The 20,056-nt window shown below is 49.1% G+C and overlaps 2 protein-coding genes across 3 annotated transcripts in view; one reads left to right on the forward strand and one right to left on the reverse strand.

Moving 5' to 3' along the window:
- Positions 1–682: 682 nt before the first annotated feature.
- Positions 683–1,951, reverse strand: LOC119352150. The gene is made up of 2 exons (XM_037618874.1): positions 1,686–1,951; positions 683–1,564 (listed from the first exon to the last, which is right to left on the reverse strand). The coding sequence occupies exons 1-2, from the start codon at positions 1,872–1,874 to the stop codon at positions 899–901; spliced, it is 855 nt and encodes a 284-aa protein (XP_037474771.1). The 5' UTR covers positions 1,875–1,951; the 3' UTR covers positions 683–898.
- Positions 1,952–5,638: 3,687 nt separating this feature from the next.
- The window catches only part of LOC119356771, a 26,353-nt gene continuing 11,935 nt past the window's right edge, over positions 5,639–20,056 (forward strand). For both annotated transcript variants that reach the window (XM_037623750.1, XM_037623751.1), the window contains exons 1-2: positions 5,639–7,020; positions 7,324–7,494. In XM_037623750.1, coding sequence (XP_037479647.1) covers positions 6,079–7,020; positions 7,324–7,464 — 1,083 coding nt within the window. In that variant the 5' untranslated portion in view covers positions 5,639–6,078 and the 3' untranslated portion in view covers positions 7,465–7,494. The remainder of the gene's footprint in view (positions 7,021–7,323; positions 7,495–20,056) is intronic.

Genomic DNA, 20,056 nt, shown 5'->3' on the forward strand with positions numbered 1-20,056 from the left:
ACCAGCGCGACGAGGCACGACACGACGGGGGCGACATGGCATGGCGAGCGCGGCTTAGGGCGAGGGGGAGAGAGAGGCGCGGCGCAGCAGGGTGAGCGTGGAGAAGCGCGTAGGCGAGACGAGGCACGGCCAGCACGGCGCGGACGGCACGCCGAGCGCGGAACGGCGAGCATGGCAGATAGAAAAGAGAGAAAAAAAGGTTATGCGAATGGACAGAGAATACCTCTGGTTTGTGTCCAGCTCCGACCTAAATCTAACACAAATTTAAGACATAAATGGGTCCGAGCAAACACTAAACCGACAAAAAATGAGAATATGTCTACGTTGGGCAATATCGCGCTGAGACATATGACGAGTTCACTACCGAACGACTGAAAATCATGACGTGGCAGGGCCTATGCTATCACGAGTTCACGACCGAATGACTGAAAATCGTGACATGGCAGGGCCTATGCGGCAAGATTTGCGCTCGCGATCTCTAAACCGCCAAAAATCTGATGTCATATTAGTGTTTCCGAAAGAATTGTATGAACCGTTCAAAGTGCTACCAGAACAAATGTGCTAAGACAACAATACACATACACAAAAACCAGACAAGACAAAATACAGTTGACAACATAACTGTAAAGTTACAGTCGATAATAAAATAGTCTGATAGCATGAGTTATATATACTACACCAATCACACAACAAAACATTAACTTTGAAGTCAGGGTCAACTCGCACAACATAAGTTATATTATATATAGTCGATGCCCAAAATCGACAGTTGGACATCTCAGATATACTATGTAGCTAACCGATAGCACACTTCAACAAGCCGAATGGACACACAGCCCTGTCCAGCCGGGATCCTCAGATAAATACATTGCCTCCGCGTGAGCAGTGCTCGGAGGTTTCAAACAGCCACCGGTCTCAAGATATCATCCTTGTCCACAACAAGGAGGGACCAAGCAACGGTTACCTCCAGCTCAGCATCATCAACGTTAAATTTCTTCTGGCTGAAGCCAAAATATTCGGATGCCAAGGAGACATGTCCTTCTGCGATGATATCACCGGATGACGAGCAAGTCTGTACGACAACTTTCAGGCTGCCTTCATGCTCTACAGAGACCACACGCCTCGACAGATCAAGGTAGCCCTCTGAACCACTGGGCATTGGTTTTTTTAAACGATCAAGCAGCACAACTTCACCAGATGGGGCATTAGCAACATAAGTAGGTTTACCATCGATGATCTTGCGTGAGTATGATGTTGTCGAGCAAGAAACTCGGCATCGACTTTCAACACGCTGCCGTGTCCCCTGTTTAACAACACGGACACTGCAGATCGTGGCCTGGATCGTCTCCACAAGCCGCTCGACGCATAACTCTATTTTGCAGAAGTGGTTCTCGAAGCAGATGGTATGCACACCAGGATGACGAACGTAGAAATCGCGAGTTGCGCTGATCAATGCTCTATCTCGAGACACTGCTCCACGTTCAACTTTTAGCTGAATTTCAAAGCGAACAGGGTCTCTGCAGAGAATTGCACGAGACGGCCCAATCAAGCGCAAATATGGATTCTGCAAGCATTCGTCAATCACCCGGTTAACTACTAATCAACAAGAGATGAAAAAAAAAACTCAGGGAGACATGTGAAGAAATATACCCCCAAAAAAATGAAAGCAAAGATACTATACGTACGTGTTGCCTGATTCTTTGGGGCGCTATCCTACTGTGCGCGAAGAGAAGGTTGCGATTGTTATCGACACTGTCCCGAGCAGCAACCACACCATACACAGACAATGGCAATTTGATGGAGAGGATCTGCAAGGTCTCCGCGACGATAGCATCGTCTAAGCTGGGTTTAGGTGTCAAGTGTGTGAAGTGCATGGAGCTCAATTGTGCTGCATGCAAGCACCAAGGAGAAGCATGTGTTAGAAATCAAACATGAACTAGTCTTAGATAAGCAAAAGGGCAAATATATTCCCTTGCCGCTTGTACAAGGAAGATCGATCAACCAAAGGTAAAAGGATGGGAGGAATTGAAAACTAGCTACCTAAAGAAAATTAAAAGTGCATGCATGTCAACTCACTCGTGTCTTCGAAGAAACTGCACCCATCGGGTCCCCGTCTAGATTCCCAGGCCCTTCTGTAGCAAGAAAAATCCTCTTCCTCAGCGGCTATCTCCTCCTTCTCCATGGTTAATTCCTGGACTGATTTGCCTATGTCCATATCGTCCATCTCGACCTCGGCCATCTGCTTCCGTATGTCCATCTCAACCTTGGTCGTCTGCTTCTGCTTGTCCATCTTGACCTCGGTCATCGGCTTCTGCTTGTCGATCTCAACCTCAGTCATCTGCTTCTGCTTGTCAACCTTCAGGTCGATCATGTGTTGATCACTACTATGGATGTCAGAGCCATGGGGAAGAAATCTTGGCAGCTGCTGCTGCTTCCCGGATTCCTCTTCCATCTCAAAATCCATGGATGGAGCAGCAGCACAAACCCTTTATTTCCCCTTCTTATGCCCCTCATGTTTCCCCTTCTTACAACCCCCGTGTTTCCCCTTCTTACTGCCAAGAGACTGATCATTACTCTGAATCTGAAGGCCACAAGGAAGAAGTTGAGACTGCTGCTGCTTCCTGGATCCCCCTTCCATATCCGTCTCACGAGGCAATGGACCAATCACCTGCTTCTCCATGAAGGGTTTCGCTCTGACTTCCATTCCTGCCTTGGCCATTTGCTTCCCCTCCACCTCATCCCACACCCAATTAGGTATACTCTTTAAAAGAAAGTGCAAGTTACGAATTGCTTCACTTGTCCTGTGATACACTGCTGACAACTCTTCAATCTGCATCTCAGGGTAGAAGTTGACCGCGCCTCTGCCTGCCTCCATCACCTCTTTGAGCACCTGCACACATGATTCGAGCTTTGAAAAGAGTATAGACTGCTGCTGCTTCCAGGTTTCCCTTTCCTCCGAGAGTGATATGTGCGACTTGTTTGCCATATCCTCGACCTGTTCCACCAAGAGGGATTTGCGTCCGTCCATCTCAACCTCTGGCTCATTAGCACCACCATCCAATTTGTCTAACTTGTTTACCACATCCATCGGCTGCTGCTGGGTCTCCAGAACCATGACTTGTTTCTCTTTGAGAGATTTGCCTCTGCCCATCTTAACCTCTGTCTCATCACCACCACCATCCAATATGTCTAACTTGTTTTCCATATCCCTGGGCAGCTGCTGGGTCTCCAGAAATTTGACCTGTTCCTCCGAGAGGGATTCGCCTCTGTCCAATTCCACCAATTTGGATACGGACAAGTCCAAATTCTGGAACCAGGGCCCCAAGGTTGTCGCCACATCGTCATTGGTACCTTGCGGACAAATCTCATGGTGGTTATGCACAGATGGTTGCTTCTGTTATTGTAAGAGATGCTTAGGAGGGAGAACTGGATCCTCCTGCTTCCTGAAATGAGGAGGAAGAGGAAGGACATGAACCTTAGACTGGATATCAGGGCCGCAACAAAGAACTGGCTGGAGTGTGGATGACTCATCCTGAGACTGGATATCAGGGACACAAGAAAGAACTGGTTCTAGTGTCGGCGACTCATCTGTATTTAATATGATAGAATCCGTCGGCGACTCATCCGTGTTTACTACTATGGAAAAATCCCTCGGTGATTCATTGGTGTCTGTCACTGAATCCACCTCCATCTCTGGTTTGAATTTCCAGTCGGCTATTGGCACCTGCTCCTCTAAGACAGGAGATTTGCCTCTATCGTCACCACCACCATCCAATATGCCAGACTTGTTTGCCATATCCTTAGGCTGCTGTTGCGTCCCCAGAACCATATCCTTGGGCTGTTCCTCACTTTAGCCGCCACGCTGCCTAATTCAGGATATTTTGCCACCAAATCAGGTGTTATGCCTCGCTTCTTAGCAGACCTGAGCCTATATTGTTCATGTCTGTATCCGTCGAGGGCGATCCATAACGCAGGTTTCCCAAGCGCCAATGAAAACCCCTCCCCACTTGTCGTTTCAGCCCCCTCCTTCACCACCTTCATCCTTAAATTATTAATCTCCTCCCTCAGATTTGCCTCCTCTGTATCCAGTTTCGCGATCAGACCACTCAAGAGTCTGCGTTCCTGGGAAGAGACGGCTCGATCCATGGGCTCGCCCTTCTTAATGTTACGAGGAGGACGAACTGGAACCTTACTCTGGATCTAAGGGGATCGAGAAAGAGCTTCAGACTGCCGCTCCATAGACTTGCCGGAGTCCCCTTCCGTCGCCATCTCACGAGGCGCCGTCACCTCGACTTTCCACACTCCGCCGCCCGCCGCCGCTCGCTCTTTTTGTGTGTGTTCTACCGCCGCTCACTCTTTTTGTAACTTAGGGTTTCTAGAGAGGCAGGTCCGAGTGGGATATGCTCTCTGTTTTTTTTCCTTTGAGAGGAGTGAGAATGGGATGATTATACTCCCTTCGTTCGGAAATACTTGTCGGAGGAATGGATGTATCTAGACGTACTTTAGTTCTAGATACATTCATTTTTATGCATTTCTTCGACAAGTATTTCAGGACGGAGGGAGTATATTCCGTCTCAGGCTCAGCCTGGCCGCGCACCGGATCAAAAAGGCTCAGGCTAAGAATGAAAAACTGCACAAGCTTGGGCCAGCCCAACTAGAGACTTAAGTTTGGGTCAGTTTCTTCTTCTTTATACGTGAACGGAATTTTTTCTGGCATTTTCTATGTTCTTTTCACCGACTTTTTGGTTTTTTATTCTATTTATTTTTCTATTTTTATATTTTCTATAACTTTAATTTTTATCCTTAAAAATTATGATTTTTCTAACATTTGGTAACATTTTTAAATTCGCCAACATTTTTTAAAGTATACGCACATATTTAAGAAATACACTTAAGGATTTTACAACAAAAATTAAAAGTTGGTAAATTTTTAAAATTAAAAAAATCTAATTAGATAATTTTCTAACATGAAAATTTCCTATTTTTTGTATTTTAAAAAACATAGACACTTTAAAATTCTCTAATACAATTCTAAACAGCTGAAAATGTTTTTTTTAATTATTTTTAATGCAAATCTGTCAAAACAAATCAAGCAACTGGTATTTTCATAGAAAACAAATGGAAAACCAATGAACCAGAAGGAAGGAAAGAAAATCGCTTAGAGGAGCGCTCGACGGAACGCCAAAGTGGGCCAGCCTAGGACCGAGTGCCACGTGCATTTGGTCAAATTTCGCAAAAAATACGTGCATTTGGTTAACCATTTTTCTTTTAAACATGGTACAGACGCATACACTCATATATACACGTGTACACTCACTCCTGCGAACACACGCCCTATCCCTGTGAGCATCTACGAGAGACTGTGACGGCATATCATCCTGAGATTAACGAAGTCATTAAAGACGTTTTGTACTCAACGGGAATGTCCCCTCCGACTGAACGTGTATCGTCGAAAATCCTGCAGTAATTCGGAAATAAATATGAGATGAAGGTAGAACACGCACAAAAAGGTTAGAGGTATCACTGTTCATCTAACCATCCAACCACGGATTAGTTGGCTGGTCAATCATTTTCTATCGTGCCATTATTCAAGTGCTTTTGCTTTCCGACGGGAGAATCCTTGTATGAGATTCCTCGAGCTTTCGAGAGACTTACCCACCGTGGAGACTTTCCGGCGAATGCCGGTGACTGGCGTGATGCCGATTTCCCTCTTCCTTTGATCTCGTCTCTCCTTCCGTTAATCCTCTTGAGCTAATCTTCCTGTTCTCCAATCTGTTTTCCCATCCCCAATCATATCTGCCGCTGCTCAATCCCAGATCTTGTTATCTTCTCAGCCGGAATCTTGGTCGGCAGGACCGGATCCATCTTGGTTCTCCTCGCCGAGCACACCTCAGTAGCCTCGACTTCCCTCCACCCCCTTTTCCCCTCTGGATCCGATCTCTTCCTTCCCCTCCCCCCCCACACACCCCGCCCCAGGTGCTGCTGTTGAGTTCCTTTGCTAGTCAGATTGGAGAAGTTATCAAGTTGGACAGGCTGCTGGAGGACTGGCGCAAGGCTTTATAAGGTACTTAAGCTCACATGAAGTTCATTGCGTGGAACTGTCGAGGCATGGGCAGAGGCCTCATGAACCACAAAATGCTCTTCCTTGGCAGACTCATTCACTCCACAAAAGCACAGGTGGCCTTCATTTCTGAAATTAAATCATCAAAGGTTAAGTCCTCCGATCTTAATTCACGTTTTCATATGAATAATAGCATTGTTATTCCATCTGGAGGTAAATCTGCGGGATTGTGGCTTATGTGGAATGATAATGTTCAAATTACAGTTCATCTAGCAAATTTTTATACTATCTTGGCCACTGTGGTGAATTCTGCTACTGGATTGCAATTCGGACTTGTGTGTATATATGGCGACCCCTATCATCGCCAGACTTATCAGATATGGGATCAAATTGCTGATTTTATTTATGATAGCCCCGGAAAGATGATATGCATGGGTGATCTTAATGAGATACTGTATGACATGGAGAAAAGTTCGGTCTATGTAAAGTCTAATCGGATGTATGCCTTTCATTCTATGCTGAAAATTTGTGGTTTCTTTGACCTGGGTTATAGTGGACCAGCCTACACTTGGACTAACAAGCGTTTTTCCTCTAAGCCCATATATGAGAGACTGGACAGATGCTTAGTGAATCCAGACTGGTCTGAGCTTTTTCCTAATACTAATGTATTCAACTTGCCCATTATTTTTAGCGATCATGCTCCCATTTTAATCTCCACTGATGGACAGTACAAAAAACCAAGGCAGGACTTTAAATTTGAGAATTGGTGGCTTATGGAATCTGACTTTCAATCTCATGCCAAATCTGTTTGGAGAAATTCTGTCAATAAGCCTTTTTGTGCTAGAACTAAACATCTTGCAGGAGCTCTTAAAAAGTGGTGCAGGAAAAAGAAGCCTCTCCAACAAGAATTAAACTCCTTGGAGCAAAAGATCCAGCAGATTCAGATGATTCCATCAGAGGTTCGAGATCATAAACTTGAGGCTTCTCTTATTTCTCAATATGAAAATAACATGATCAGATTAACTGAATTCTACAGTCAAAGGGCTAAAAAGGATTGGGCCAAAGATGGTGACAGAAATACTTCTTATTTTCACCAAGCCGTACTAAAAAGGAGGAGGAAAAATACCATTATTTCCATTAAGGATGAAAATAATATTATTCATTTTGACCTTGAGAAAATAGCTCAAACTTTTGTTGATTACTTCAGGCATATTTTTTCATCTCCGAACGCTAATACTGGCATGCCTTTCATTGGAACTCAGTTCCCATTTCAGAACCAAGATCAGGACTTCACTTATACTATTCCAGATAAGCAGGAAATTTGGCAAACATTACAGGAAATGAACAGAAGAGCTTCACCTGGCCCAGATGGATTCAATGTGGAATTTTATATTGCAAGCTAGAGCTGGATTGGTGATGATGTTACTTCCATGGTGAGAAATTTCTATGTCTCGGGTGTGCTTCCATCTCATATCAATGACACTCACATAGCTCTTATTCCTAAAAAAACTAGTGCCTCTTGTTCCCACTGATTACAGGCCTATTAGTCTTTGCAATGTTATTTATAAAATTATTGCTAAAACTCTTGCTAATCAGCTAAAGGCTCATTTACCTGATTATATCCATCCTACGCAACAAGCTTTTATTGAAGGCAGGAGAATATCTAACAACATTATCATAGCTCAAGAGATTACTCACTCCTTCTGCCTTAATTCTTGGAAACAGGAAGCTTTCATGATAAAAATTGACCTTGCAAAAGCTTTTGATCGTATAGAATGGATGTCGGTGTCAAAACCGGCGGATCTCGGGTAGGGGGTCCCGAACTGTGCGTCTAGGCAGATGGTAACAGGAGACAAGGGACACGATGTTTTTACCCAGGTTCAGGCCCTCTCGATGGAGGTAAAATCCTACTCCTGCTCGATTAATATTGATGATATGAGTAGTGCAAGAGTAGATCTACCACGAGATTAAGGAGGCTAAACCCTAGAAGCTAGCTTATGGTATGATTGTTGTTCTCCCATATGGACTAAAACCCTCCAGTTTATATAGACACCGGAGAGGGTTAGGGTTACACAGAGTCGGTTACAATGGTAGGAAATCTACATATCCGTGTCACCAAGCTTGCCTTCCACGCCAAGGAAAGTCCCTTCCGAACACGGGACGAAGTCTTCAATCTTGTTTCTTCATAGTCCAGGAGTCCGGCTGAAGGTATAGTCCGGCTATCCGGACACCCCCTAATCCAGGACTCCCTCAGTAGCCCCTGAACCAGGCTTCAATGACGACGAGTCAGGCGCGCAGATTGTCTTTGGCATTGCAAGGCGGGTTCCTCCTCCAAGTACTTCATATTTGAACACAAAGGATAGTGTCCGGCTCTGCAAAATAAGTTTCCACATATTGCCATAGAGAGAATAATATTTACACAAATCTAATCTGCTGACGTATTCCGTAGCATGACATCACACTACGGCGAAGCCTTTATTCAAATCGTTTTTACTGTCCCACCTCAGTGCGTTTAGCGAGGCGGTTTCCTTGGCATGTCCTGTCGAAGCAGAGATCGTGTCCCCTTTATTTACGGGATTTTCATCAATACGGATGTGGGTAACCCAATCGTGCCCGTTGGCATGTTTTCTCGATTAAAGGCGAGCCCCAAACGGTTACGGGGAGGGCCCTTGGTATTCAACCTATTATAAAGAGACCAAGGTCTTACTCCTTTCTTTCAATCTCAAACAAGTTCGCCCTTCGCCTCGAGTTCCAACACCCAAGGCTCCAGATTTCAAGCGCTTCGGATCTTCGACAATGTCCGGTTCCGACCTTCGAGGCCGAAGGATGCCCTCCTCTGTTACGGAGGAGGACGTGCTACGGCTGAGAGAGGCCAGGTTCTTGACCGGCGAAATCTTGCATAGGTTGCCTGCTCAAGGGCAGGCCATTCCCACTCCCAAGCCTGGTGAGAGCGTGGTGTTCATGTCTCACTTCCGTCGGGGGCTAGGCTTCCAGACGGATCCCTTCGTGAGGGGGCTCATGTTTTATTATGGGTTGGAATTTCACGACTTAGCTCCGGAGTCCATCCTCCACATGTCCTCATTCATCGTCGTGTGTGAAGACTTCCTCCGTGTTACTCCTCACTTTGGACTATGGCTCAAGACCTTCAAAGTAGAGCCGAAGATGATCGAGGGATGGCACGCAGAGTGTGGAGGCGCTGTTATAAGCGAGAATGCTGATGCTCCATGGCCCGAGGGCTCTTTTCAAGAGGAGCTCGGCTTATGGCAACGAGAGTGGTTCTATATCACCACTCCTAGGGGCACCAAGTGGGTGACGCCACCTGCCTTTCGCTCGGGTCCCCCACCACAGCTAGCGTCGTGGGTCAATAAAGGACTAGACTGGGGGGCCATCCAAGGACGTGCCCTTGTTGCAGGGCCGCATCAGGGATCTCTTAGAAAGAGACCTCAGCCTGGTCAAAGTGACGCAGGTCATGCTGATCCGCTGAACCCTGCCCGGCAAACGTCGCTCCCTTCGCCTGTGGGAGTTTAATCCGGAGGGACCGCGAGCTCTCCAGCATTTCATGGGCGCAACGCCCGTGGAGATGTATAAACTGTTCTTCAGATCACAAGCAATGTGTCCGGACTTGACCGAGGATGCAGGTCTGAGCTACAACCATGCGGATACTCAAGTAAGTAGCCTTGTGTCCGGACTCGCTATCCGTATATTTGTCATAAACTTGCCCCTAAAAGAGTTGTCCTTTAAACATGAGTGGATAGCGAAAGCAAAGCTAATCAGGTGTCCGGCTCCCCTCCCCGAGACCACGCCGGATCCCGTGCTAGTCAGGATGTTGAAGATTGTGCCTTTGGAGGAAAGCAAGGCAGGGGACAAGGAAACTACGGCCTCCTCGAAGGAGGCTGTTTGGAAGGGAGGAATCGAAAATTCCTCTCCTCAGGGGAAGAAGAGGACCGCCTCTGAAGACCCGGAGACCATGGCCTCAAAGCGGGGGAAGAAATCCTCGTCAGAGGGTCCTACGCCGGGGGATACCTCGGCCGAATTATGCCCTCAAGGGGATCAGCCCTCCACCGAGCCGTAAGTAGAGAGAGGTTTTCTTTTTAAGAGATGAGAGAAATCCTTTCTTTATATCTGAGGAAAGTAACCAAAAATTTACCTTGTAGCTCGGACCTCAGCCCTTCTCAGCAGAGCTCGTCTTCGGGGGACCTTCTTCCGGAGATGATGGAGAGCGGAACGCCTCCCCTTGCCGTACCGCCTAGCGAGGCGGGCGACCCTGAGGTATCGTCGCGGAGGGTTTCTCCGAATCTGGCAGGGTCGGAAGGTAGTCGTCTGGGCCCCCAAAGCCCTTCGCGTCCGGCCTTCGAAAAGGGCCATCAGACGAGTTCGGCACCGTCCGGTGCACGGCCGGAGGAGCTGAAGGATCTGCTAGGGCGAGCGTCTATCTCAGAGGAGCACCGTGCATTGATGGGTACGGTGATTGAGAGGATTTCATCCGCGGAGAGCGGATTGCACGAGGCCGTCAGGAGTTTACTGACAGGTTTTGAGGTACGTAAAATAATGTACCCTTCCTTGATAGTTGCGCATAAAGAAGATGCGCCCTGTGTAGATAGTAGCCCCTGAGACTCTGTGCGTTGTCAAAAGTGACGGCGCGCAGAGGATCATAACCTCAGGTCTAAAATGCCGCCTTCATATGTAGGTGGCGAAGTGTCCGGCGTCCAGCCGGACTAATGAATTTGCCGAGCTAAAGCGGCAACTTGACGTGGCAGATGCCAACATCGCGCTTGTTAACTGGCGGCTTGACGAGGCACAAGGTATGTAATTCCTCCGGTGGCACCTGGTAAGAGGAGCTTTATGCCAGTATCTTACAATATGTGTGCTTGATGCAGATGGTGCTGCTACCATGGAGAATCTTCGGGCGGAAATTGCCCGAGCCAAGGAGCAAGCCAAAAAAAGTGATGCGGCTGCCGGGAAGGCAATTGAAGAGCTGAAAGCCGAACAGGCTGCTCACTGCCGAAGCAAGGAAATGGCCGAGATGGCCGTGAAGCTGAAGAGCGCTGCTGACCGTTACAAGCTTCTTGAAAAAGAAGACCGGGCGGAACAGACGGACCTGGAGAAGGCTGTTGCCGATGCCAAGGATGCTCGCTCTGCGATGAGAGCTATGAAGGAGGAGTTGCGTCAGGCCGGAGAGATCGCGGCTGGAAAGCCCTTTATGCTGCGGAGGAAGTTCTGTGATCCTAAACATGCTTCATTAGACCGAATGTGGAGTACGGCGGACACCTATCTGGATTTGGCAGCGAGTGCTGCAGATGCGACCAAACACTTTCGAGATCAAGAAGATCGCGAAGTGGAAAAGCTCTTCTGGTCTTTCCATAATCCAGAGTGTCCGCTATCAGTAGCCGATCGTCTGGCCGAATGGGCTGAGCTGAATAGGTTGTCCGGACTCGCCATGAAGTGTGTCATGAGCCATCTGTGGCCGGAGAGGCCAGAGCCGAAAAGTTATTTCAACTTGGTGCAGCAGTTCCTTGGTGCGGTGCCGCATATTAATGCGATGAAGAGGTCAGCATGCATAGAGGGAGCACGGATGGCTCTTGCCCGGGTCAAGACATACTGGACGGAGATGGAGACCACCGTTGTTGCATCCCGAGATTCGGACGAAAGTTGAGTACCTGTCGAGCACTATTTTCAGGAAGTTCTTCAAGGCGCTCGTGTGATAGAGACGCAGTTCTCGAAGGATGTTATGTTCAAATAGCATATGTTATTGTAAAACAATGTTTTGATAAATTGTAGAAGCTTTTTATACTTGTGCCTTCAAGTATTGTAACACCTCCTGTGAGGCCGTTTAAGATATATATATATATATATATATATATATATATATATATATATATATATATATATATATATATATATATAATTTGAAAGATGGCAGTCGTCGGCTTCAGCCCCCATGCAAATATTGCGGGGGTGTTCGCAGAAGGCGCATTTTCACACTTGATCCAATGTCTTGGTCCTACAAAGGAGGTGATAGCGCAGCAAACTAGGCAATCGGACTATAATGCTTTAACACTTTCACTTAGCCATCGGAGTTTGATAGTGAGGCTACTTATATAGCCCCTGGTGGCGCCTGCGCTCGCCCGAACTCGGGGCGCGTATGTGCCTGGCCGGGAAATGGCCCTTCGTTAATGCGGAGGAATCCTAAAGATTCCGGTGAGTCATCGAGTGGTTGACCAGTCTCACGCTATATCATGACAGTCAGTTTTCGGCTTTCTCTACTGAGGTGCTCGCCTGGCTGAACCGGAGCACAATCGCAGTAGTTCTCCTAGTGCCGCCTTAGCCGATAGAGCGGAACGTAAGGCAGCAAAACACAGGAGCCGGGCAACCCAACATTTAACCAAAGACATGATTCGGAGCTGATGCATATAAAGCCAAACTCACGACGCCGAACACTCCCTAAGGTATTCGGTCTTTATGAGGGCGGGCGGGACAACGCCCTTAGTTATAAGCCCCTAGTGTCCAGGTACGCGCAAAATTCTGACGTGGCCACATGCCAAGACGCCAGCCTCCTCCTTGGTTATACCAAAAAAAATCAAGGGATGTGTATCAACAAGAGACAGTAAAAAAGTTTTACGCAGGGTCTTAATCTGAAAAGAATCCTTGGAACGGGTCCCTGCTGCACGTCTGCGCCTGTGTCTCCGTTGTGCCATATCCTAGACGGGCGTAGCACGGTGTTCATCTGTAAAAGAGAGGAACTTAGTTGAAGAAAGGTCGTGCCGAACAGAAGTTATACTAAATAAACAAAGTATAAATTGAAATGGGTAAAATTGAGCTTGATTGTCTCTTATTTTATATGTGCGGAGCCCCTAGTACAGGGGTATACGGCTATTAAGCCTTTATCAATGATATTTTTATGCTGGACTCGTCTAGCCGTGTCCGTGGTCTTAATGACCTGTTTAGATGTTTTGGCTAGTGAAGCCGTTTTATTGTGGGGCTGTTAAGGCAGCCGCACAATCCTCCATGCGGGAGGCACACTCAATGCTTTCCCTTTAATGAGATGATGCCTCGTGGACCGGGCATCTTAAGCGTAAGAGATGCATAATGCGGAATTGCGTTAAAGCGGGCGAAAGCTTCGCTCCCAGTAGTGCTTGATAGCTACTTGAAAATGGGGCGATATGGAAGGTTAGCCTTTCACGACGGAAGTTGTCGGGGAAGCCGAACATAACTTCTAGCCGGAGAGAACCCATGCAATGGGCATCCGGGCCTGGCGTTGCCCCTTGAAAGGAGGTTTTGCTATGGCGAATTTTTGTTGGGTCTATCCTCATGTGGCGGATTGTGTCCTGATATATCAGGTTTAGACCACTGCCGCCATCCATCAGGACATTTGTAAAGTGGAGTCCGCCGATTATTGGATCTAATACCAAGGCAGTCCAGCTTGCGTTCCGGATACTTCTAGAGTAATCCAGATGGTCGAAGGTGATCGGTTTTAACAACCAGTGGCGAGACTCCTTTGGGATAGGCCGTATGGCGCGTATCTCTATGGGCGCCGCTCGTTTTGTTATGTGAAGTGAGTTTACTGTTTTGACTTGTGGAAAATTCTTTTGTTTCCTGGAGCTCTGCTTTTGGGCTTCGTCATCGTCTTCACTTGGTGTGTCGAGCCCCTTGTGTTCGGCGTTGAGTTTGCCGGATTGCTTGAAAACCCAACAATCTCTGTGGGTATGGTTTGCAGGCTTCCGGGAGTACTGTGTATTTGACATATCTTGTCCAAGATTTTGTTTAAGTTGGATAGCTCGTCTCTGTTATCCTTGAGGGGCGGCTTTTTCTGATTCTGGCGAGAGCTTTTGAATCCGGCATTGACTGTCGTGCTCTCCGATCTGCTTCCCTTAGTCCGGCGCTGGTCCTTGTTGCGTCGCGGTTTTTCGTTTCCATCCCTAATTTCGGATGTACTTGGGTCGCTGGTGCTACATCTTGCCAGCCAGCTGTCCTCTCTTGCGCAAAAGCGGGTCATGAGGCTTGTTAATGCGGCCGTTGTTCTTGGCTTTTCTTGGCCGAGGTGTCTGGTGAGCCATTCGTCTCGAACATTATGCTTAAAAGCTGCTAGGGCTTCGGCGTCCGGACAGTCGACTATCTGATTCTTTTTAGTAAGGAATCTGTTCCAGAATTTCCGGGCTGACTCTCCGGGCTGTTGAGTTATGTGGCTTAGATCGTCTGCATCCGGAGGGCGGACATAGGTCCCTTGAAAATTTGCCCGGAAAGCGTCTTCGATCTCTCCCCAACTTCCAATGGTGTTTTCGGGAAGGCTTTTGAGCCAATGCCGAGCTGGCCCTGTCGTGGTTCTAACTCTGACAGTAATGTAGGGGGGTAAGTATGGAGAGGTGAAGTCTTAGCTATGAAGAGGTTGTAAGGACGCAAGGTTTACGAGTTCAGGTCCTTCTCGGAGGAAGTAAAAGCCCTACGTCTTGGAGCCCGAAGGCGGTCGACTGGATTATGTGTGTATGAGTTACAGTGGTGCGAACCCTTGTCTCGGAGGAGGGGGGTGGCTTATATAGAGTGCGCCAGGACCCCGGCCAGCCCATGTTACGAAGGGTTCAATGTACATTAAGGTAGGGCGTTACTGGTAATGCTAGTAATAAAGTGCTATGATGACCATAAAAGCTACTTAATGACTGACTGTTAGTGTGCGGGGCGCCTTTAGGTCTCCTGACCGTCGAGTGGTTGGGTCTTGCTCGAGTGCTTGCTTCTTGGTCGAGTGTCTTCGAGTCTGTCGAGTGGGGCACCTTCAAGTCGATTGAAAGGCAATTTCTTCTAGAGATGTCCTTGGGTAGGGCAGCTAGGACAGGTCCATGACCCAACCCTAGGTCCATATCTTCATCATTAGCCCCCGAATGGATCGAGGTTTGAGTGGGGAAGGAGTTGAGGACCTCTCCGACTCGTTTTTCATGCCATGAGCATATCTTGCTCTGGATCAATGGACCCGAGTGATGACAGCAACTTCCTTTTTAGTCACCTTGATCCATTCTTAATTCTTCGTCGAGTGAGTTTCTTTATCTGTAAGGCTCCGAGTGATGGTGCAGAGGAGATCTTTTAGTCTGACAAGTTTGTTTGCTGCCCGCGGATTTAGTGGGATCCGAATTTTGGGAAGCGCGCGGGATAGGGGAGGCCGCAGTAACCAGATGGGATAGAGCGGAATCGCCTCGATCCCCGCGCCGCCTTTTTCGGCACGTATAGCTCGCGCGGTCGTTACGGGATTTGACGGAGCCATCTAGGCCTACCTCTCAGCCACTCGGAAGCGGCCTCATATAAGGCGTTGGACCTGAGTCCCCCGTACAGTGCGCCCCATTACTTCTTCTCCTCCTCACGCCTCTCTGCTGCGCTCGTTCTCGCCCCAGCGCCACCGCACCACACGCGTCTCGTCGGCGATAATGGTGAAGGAGAGGACAGCGGCTCTGGAGCGGGCGAAGAAGGCGACGGCAAAATCGAAGGGGAAGGCGACGAGCCGGGCGGATCTTCTTCGCGGACTGGCCTGCCGAGGGGTTGGATCCAGGGCGACTGGATCCACTCGAGGATCTCCCAAGAGGACCTCGACGACCTGGCCGAGCGAGGGCTGATCCCCTACGACTCGGCGCGGCTTCCGGGGAAGGAATCCGAGCCGTAACCCAGGGAGGGTGAGCGCGTTCTTCTTGCCACCCACATCGACCGTGGGTTTTCCTTGCCCCCTCATCCTTTCTTCCGAGGGTTTCCGAACTTCTTTGGGGCTCAACTCCACCATTTTACCCCAACTCAATCGTTTATCTTGCCGCGTTCAATTCCTTGTGTGAGAACTTCTTGGGTTGTCGACCTCACTGGGGTCTTTTCAAGCATATTTTCACTTGCCGCTCCCAGACAGTGAAAAAGGCTAATCCGAGTGACGAGAGGACCCAAGTGATCCAGATGTGTGGGGGCCTTGGCATCCAGACGAGGGGAAAAAGCTCCTTTCCGGCCATGATTCTTCCCGATTCAGTTCGCGGATGGCAGTCGACCTGGTTCTACTGCAAAGACCAGTCGACGCCAGGGCAATCGACTGGCCTCCCTCCCTTTACCATGGACCGAGTGGAAAAACCCTCCCCTTTAAAGGTGCTCCCGGAGGAGAAGGCGCACGTGAAGGTGTTGGTCAACCGAGTGGTCCAGCTCATTCGTGATGGGGTCACTGGTATGGATCTCTTGGAGGTCTTCCTTCAGCGGCGCATCCAGCCTCTCCAAGCCCGAGACCACCCGATGTGGATGTATTCGGGTCTAGAAGACTCCACTCGGATCCACCCGGAGGAGGTCGATGACGACACGCTGGAGAAGTGGCTGTCGAGCATTACCGGGAACAAGGACAACCCCAGGGGAGCCAGGAGAGTCCCTCCATTCGACCAGTCTCATGCACCAGAGAAGGTCTGATTCTGAGTTTTCGCTTGTAATCTGAATTCACTCGCGCAGCTGCCTGTATTGTGCCGACTGACTTTGTTCTCCCTGCTTTCTTTCAGGCCATTATTGAAATGTATTCAATGCCCAACGGGGAGCAAGAGCAAGCTCTGGAAGGCGAGGCGAGTGGTGGCGAAAGTGGCGGGTGGACTTCCGATGGTGAAGGGGATGGAGGAAGCGACGACTCGAGTGATGAGGAAGAAGTCGAGCCGCCTCCTCGCATAGAGAGGCGATCCAAGCTTGACCAGGATCGGCCGAGTGCCCGCGACAAGGCGACTGCTCAGGCTGGCCAGTCTTTGAAGTGTCCTCGGATCTCTTCACCAACCACGACTGAGAAGGCGCCAAAGCACCCCAAAGTTGCAGAACCGAAGACTCGGAAGGCGCTGCCGAAGATCAAGATCGATATCCCTGTCGCCTCTGCGTGAGTGTTTGTCCTTGTATTCACTCGATGCTCCGCGCTGTTTATTTTTCTTATTTTAACTGGACGAGCTTTGGAATTGTTAGCGCTGCCACTTCCGGGACCTCAGCTTACAGGGATGATGATGAGGTGATGGAGGATGCGGTCACTTCTAATCCGGGTATGATTTCTGCCATACTATCTTTCTTTGGTCGATTCAACTGCATCGTGGATCACTGGGTGACGTGATATTGGCAATTTGAACTTTGTACAACTCCCAACATTATTGACCTCCCTGATGATGATGAAGAGCCCGAGAGGTCTTTGACGAGGAAGAGTAGGCGAGCTCCTGTAAGTGAGGCGCTGCAGTCGACGCCGAGGGCGGAACCAGTCGTTCAGGACACTGGTGACGTCAACCGGGGTTCTGTTACCTTCGCGGAGCCCCTGTCGAGCGCCTTGCCTTCTTCTTCGACTGCTCAGGTCCCTGTCGACCCGCCTTCACTTTTTGCAACTCATCATGTCCCGGAGGACGAGGTGAATGCTGCTAGGGAAGCCATATGCTAGGCGGGCATTATGATGGAGAAGATGAAGACGGTGCGGGACGCCAGCCAAGCCGCCTATGATGCCAGCTCGGCTCTCCAGAGCAATGTTCAGGTTAGTTGGTCACCGCTTGTTCTGTTAGGATATGCTATCTGAAGATTCTTTCTGAAAATCTTTTCATCTGTACACCCACTGGGTGTGTCGATTGAATTTTTTGGACTAGTGGGGGCACGCTGAGTGCACCCACTGGGTGTAGTCCCCGAGGCTACGGTGGACTGCTGGCAGTCGACCGTAGTTTTTGTATTTTGTCGAGTAAAACCGAACTAGTAGTTTGTTTCTTCCGCTCGATCCGGTCGACTGGAATCAGAACCGGTGGGGGCACGCAAAGTGCACCCACTGGGTGTAGTCCCCGAGACCGCGGTCGACTGCTGGCAGTCGACTGTGGTCTGAGTTCTACTTTGTCTCTCTCTCTCTTTTTTTTTGAACTCGACTCCGGCGGGCCGGTCGAGTTGGATCAGAACCGGTGGGGGCACACAAAGTGCACCCACTGGGTGTAGTCCCCGAGACTATGGTGGACTGCGGGCAGTCGACTATAGTCTTAGTATTTGTTGTTTTTTGCTGTGGAATAATTTCTCCCCTTTGGTTTCAGAAATCTTGTGATCTTGGAGCTCGCTTCGCTGATTTGGAAAGTCAGCAGATTCAACTGAAACTTGACTTGGAGCTAGCCAGGACAGAACTGCAGACGGTCAGAGACGGCGCTGCCGATAAGACAAGTCTGTTGATTGGTCAGTTTTAGGCCCGAGCCCCCTTCTGCTATTCCTGAATCAATCATCATTTCTTTGCAGAAAAATTGAGAGAGAGGCTTTGGGGAAAAGGATCAGGATTTGTCTGCTGCCCAGAAGGAAGCCCACGACAGGACCGCTCTGGCCGAACAGAAGCTGGCTTCAGTCGGCCAGTTGGAAGAAGAGAATACCAGGCTGAAGACTGCTCTGAATGAAGCCAACAGGGAGTGCACACGTTGGAAGAAGGAGAACCTCAACCTGACCGAAAAGATGGAAGGCGTTGCTCGTAGGAGGGACGATCTGGAGAGCTACCTGAGGAGCCTTGCCAAGAAGTTATATATCAAGCTTGAAGGTGCACATTTAGTTTCGACTGATTTTTTTCTTGTGTCGACTCAGTGTATAAAAATTGACTTATCCTTGGATCGTGAATGCAGAGTTTTGCCAGAACTTTGAAGAGGAGACTGGGCGGATCGAACCAGGTTTGGATCCAATCAACTCTCCCGTGAAAGATGAAGCTGCCATGAATTTGCTCCGACTGGAATCTCGCATTGACGGTGCCGTGGACTACTTGGCTCGATTAAAGGTCGCCATGTCACGGATCGACCCGACACTTTGGCCAGAGGCTATGCTCCAAAATGATCTCGAGTCTCGGATGACTCGTCTTAACGGAATCCCTGACCGTGTGCAGGAGTGGAAGAAGTCTTCTGCTCGGTGCGGCGCTGATGTGGCTCTGTCCTTGGTTCGTGTCCACTGCAAGGAGGTGCGACAAGACAAGCTGGCAGCAATCAAGGTCGCCAACACCCAGAAGCATGACTTCCGAACCTTTATGGAGACTTTCATCGCTGCAGCCACTCGGATAGCCGACGGCGTCGACCTGGATGAGTTCGTCGAGCCTGCCAGCCCTCCTCCCGCGGAGTGAACAAACTCTTATGTCCCACCTTAAATTTGTCTCGGAATGCCGAGTGGTTTTTCTAACCGTTAAACTTTTTCGGGTCGCATGCCCGAGTACCTCGATCCGTGATCCAGAACCTTTAGGATTTTATCTGAACTTGGTTTACCATTGAATATCTTTATGAATCTCCTGCTGAGTGAACCCAACCTTTATTCGAGACAACTTTCTGTATTCGCAGCACAACTCCGAAGGAGGGGGAAGTAGTCGAGCCATGCCTTGTATTTGTGGCAAAGCTCCCTAGGGGCGGGCGGCGCTCGACCCACACCCTGTTACTGCAGAGTGGGACGAAGCGCACATTGTATTTGTGGCGAAGCTCTCCAGGAGAAGGGTGGGGGGGCAGTCGACCCGTACTTCATTATTGTAGAGCGGGATGAATCGCGCATTGTATTTGTGGCGAAGCTCTCCAGGAGAAGGTGGCAGTCGACTCGTACTTCGTTACTGTAGAGCGGGATGAATCGCGCATTGTATTTGTGGCGAAGCTCTCCAGGAGAAGGTGGCAGTCGACCTGCCCCTCGTCGTCCTTGAGGATTGAGACGTGTTTGTGAGAACTTAGGCGAGTACTGGACTGCAGCTAAGCCACGAGTGGGAGGATTGCTCTCCACCCGGTAGGTTTTTTTCAAACTTAGGCGAGTGCCTGACTGCGGCTAAGTCTCTAGGTGGAAGAACTTAGGCGAGTACTGGACTGCAGCTAAGCCCCCGAGTGGGAGGGTTGCTCTCCACTCGGTAGGATTTTTCGAACTTAGGCGAGTGCCTGACAGCAGCTAAGTCTCTGGGTGGGAGAACTTAGGCGAGTACTGGACTGCAGCTAAGGCCCCGAGTGGGAGGATTGCTCTCCACTCGGTAGGATTTTTTCAAACTTAGGCGAGTGCCTGACTGCAGCTAAGTCTCTGAGT

The sequence above is a fragment of the Triticum dicoccoides genome, chromosome 2A, assembly GCF_002162155.2.
Source record: "Triticum dicoccoides isolate Atlit2015 ecotype Zavitan chromosome 2A, WEW_v2.0, whole genome shotgun sequence".
NCBI lineage: Eukaryota > Viridiplantae > Streptophyta > Magnoliopsida > Poales > Poaceae > Triticum > Triticum dicoccoides.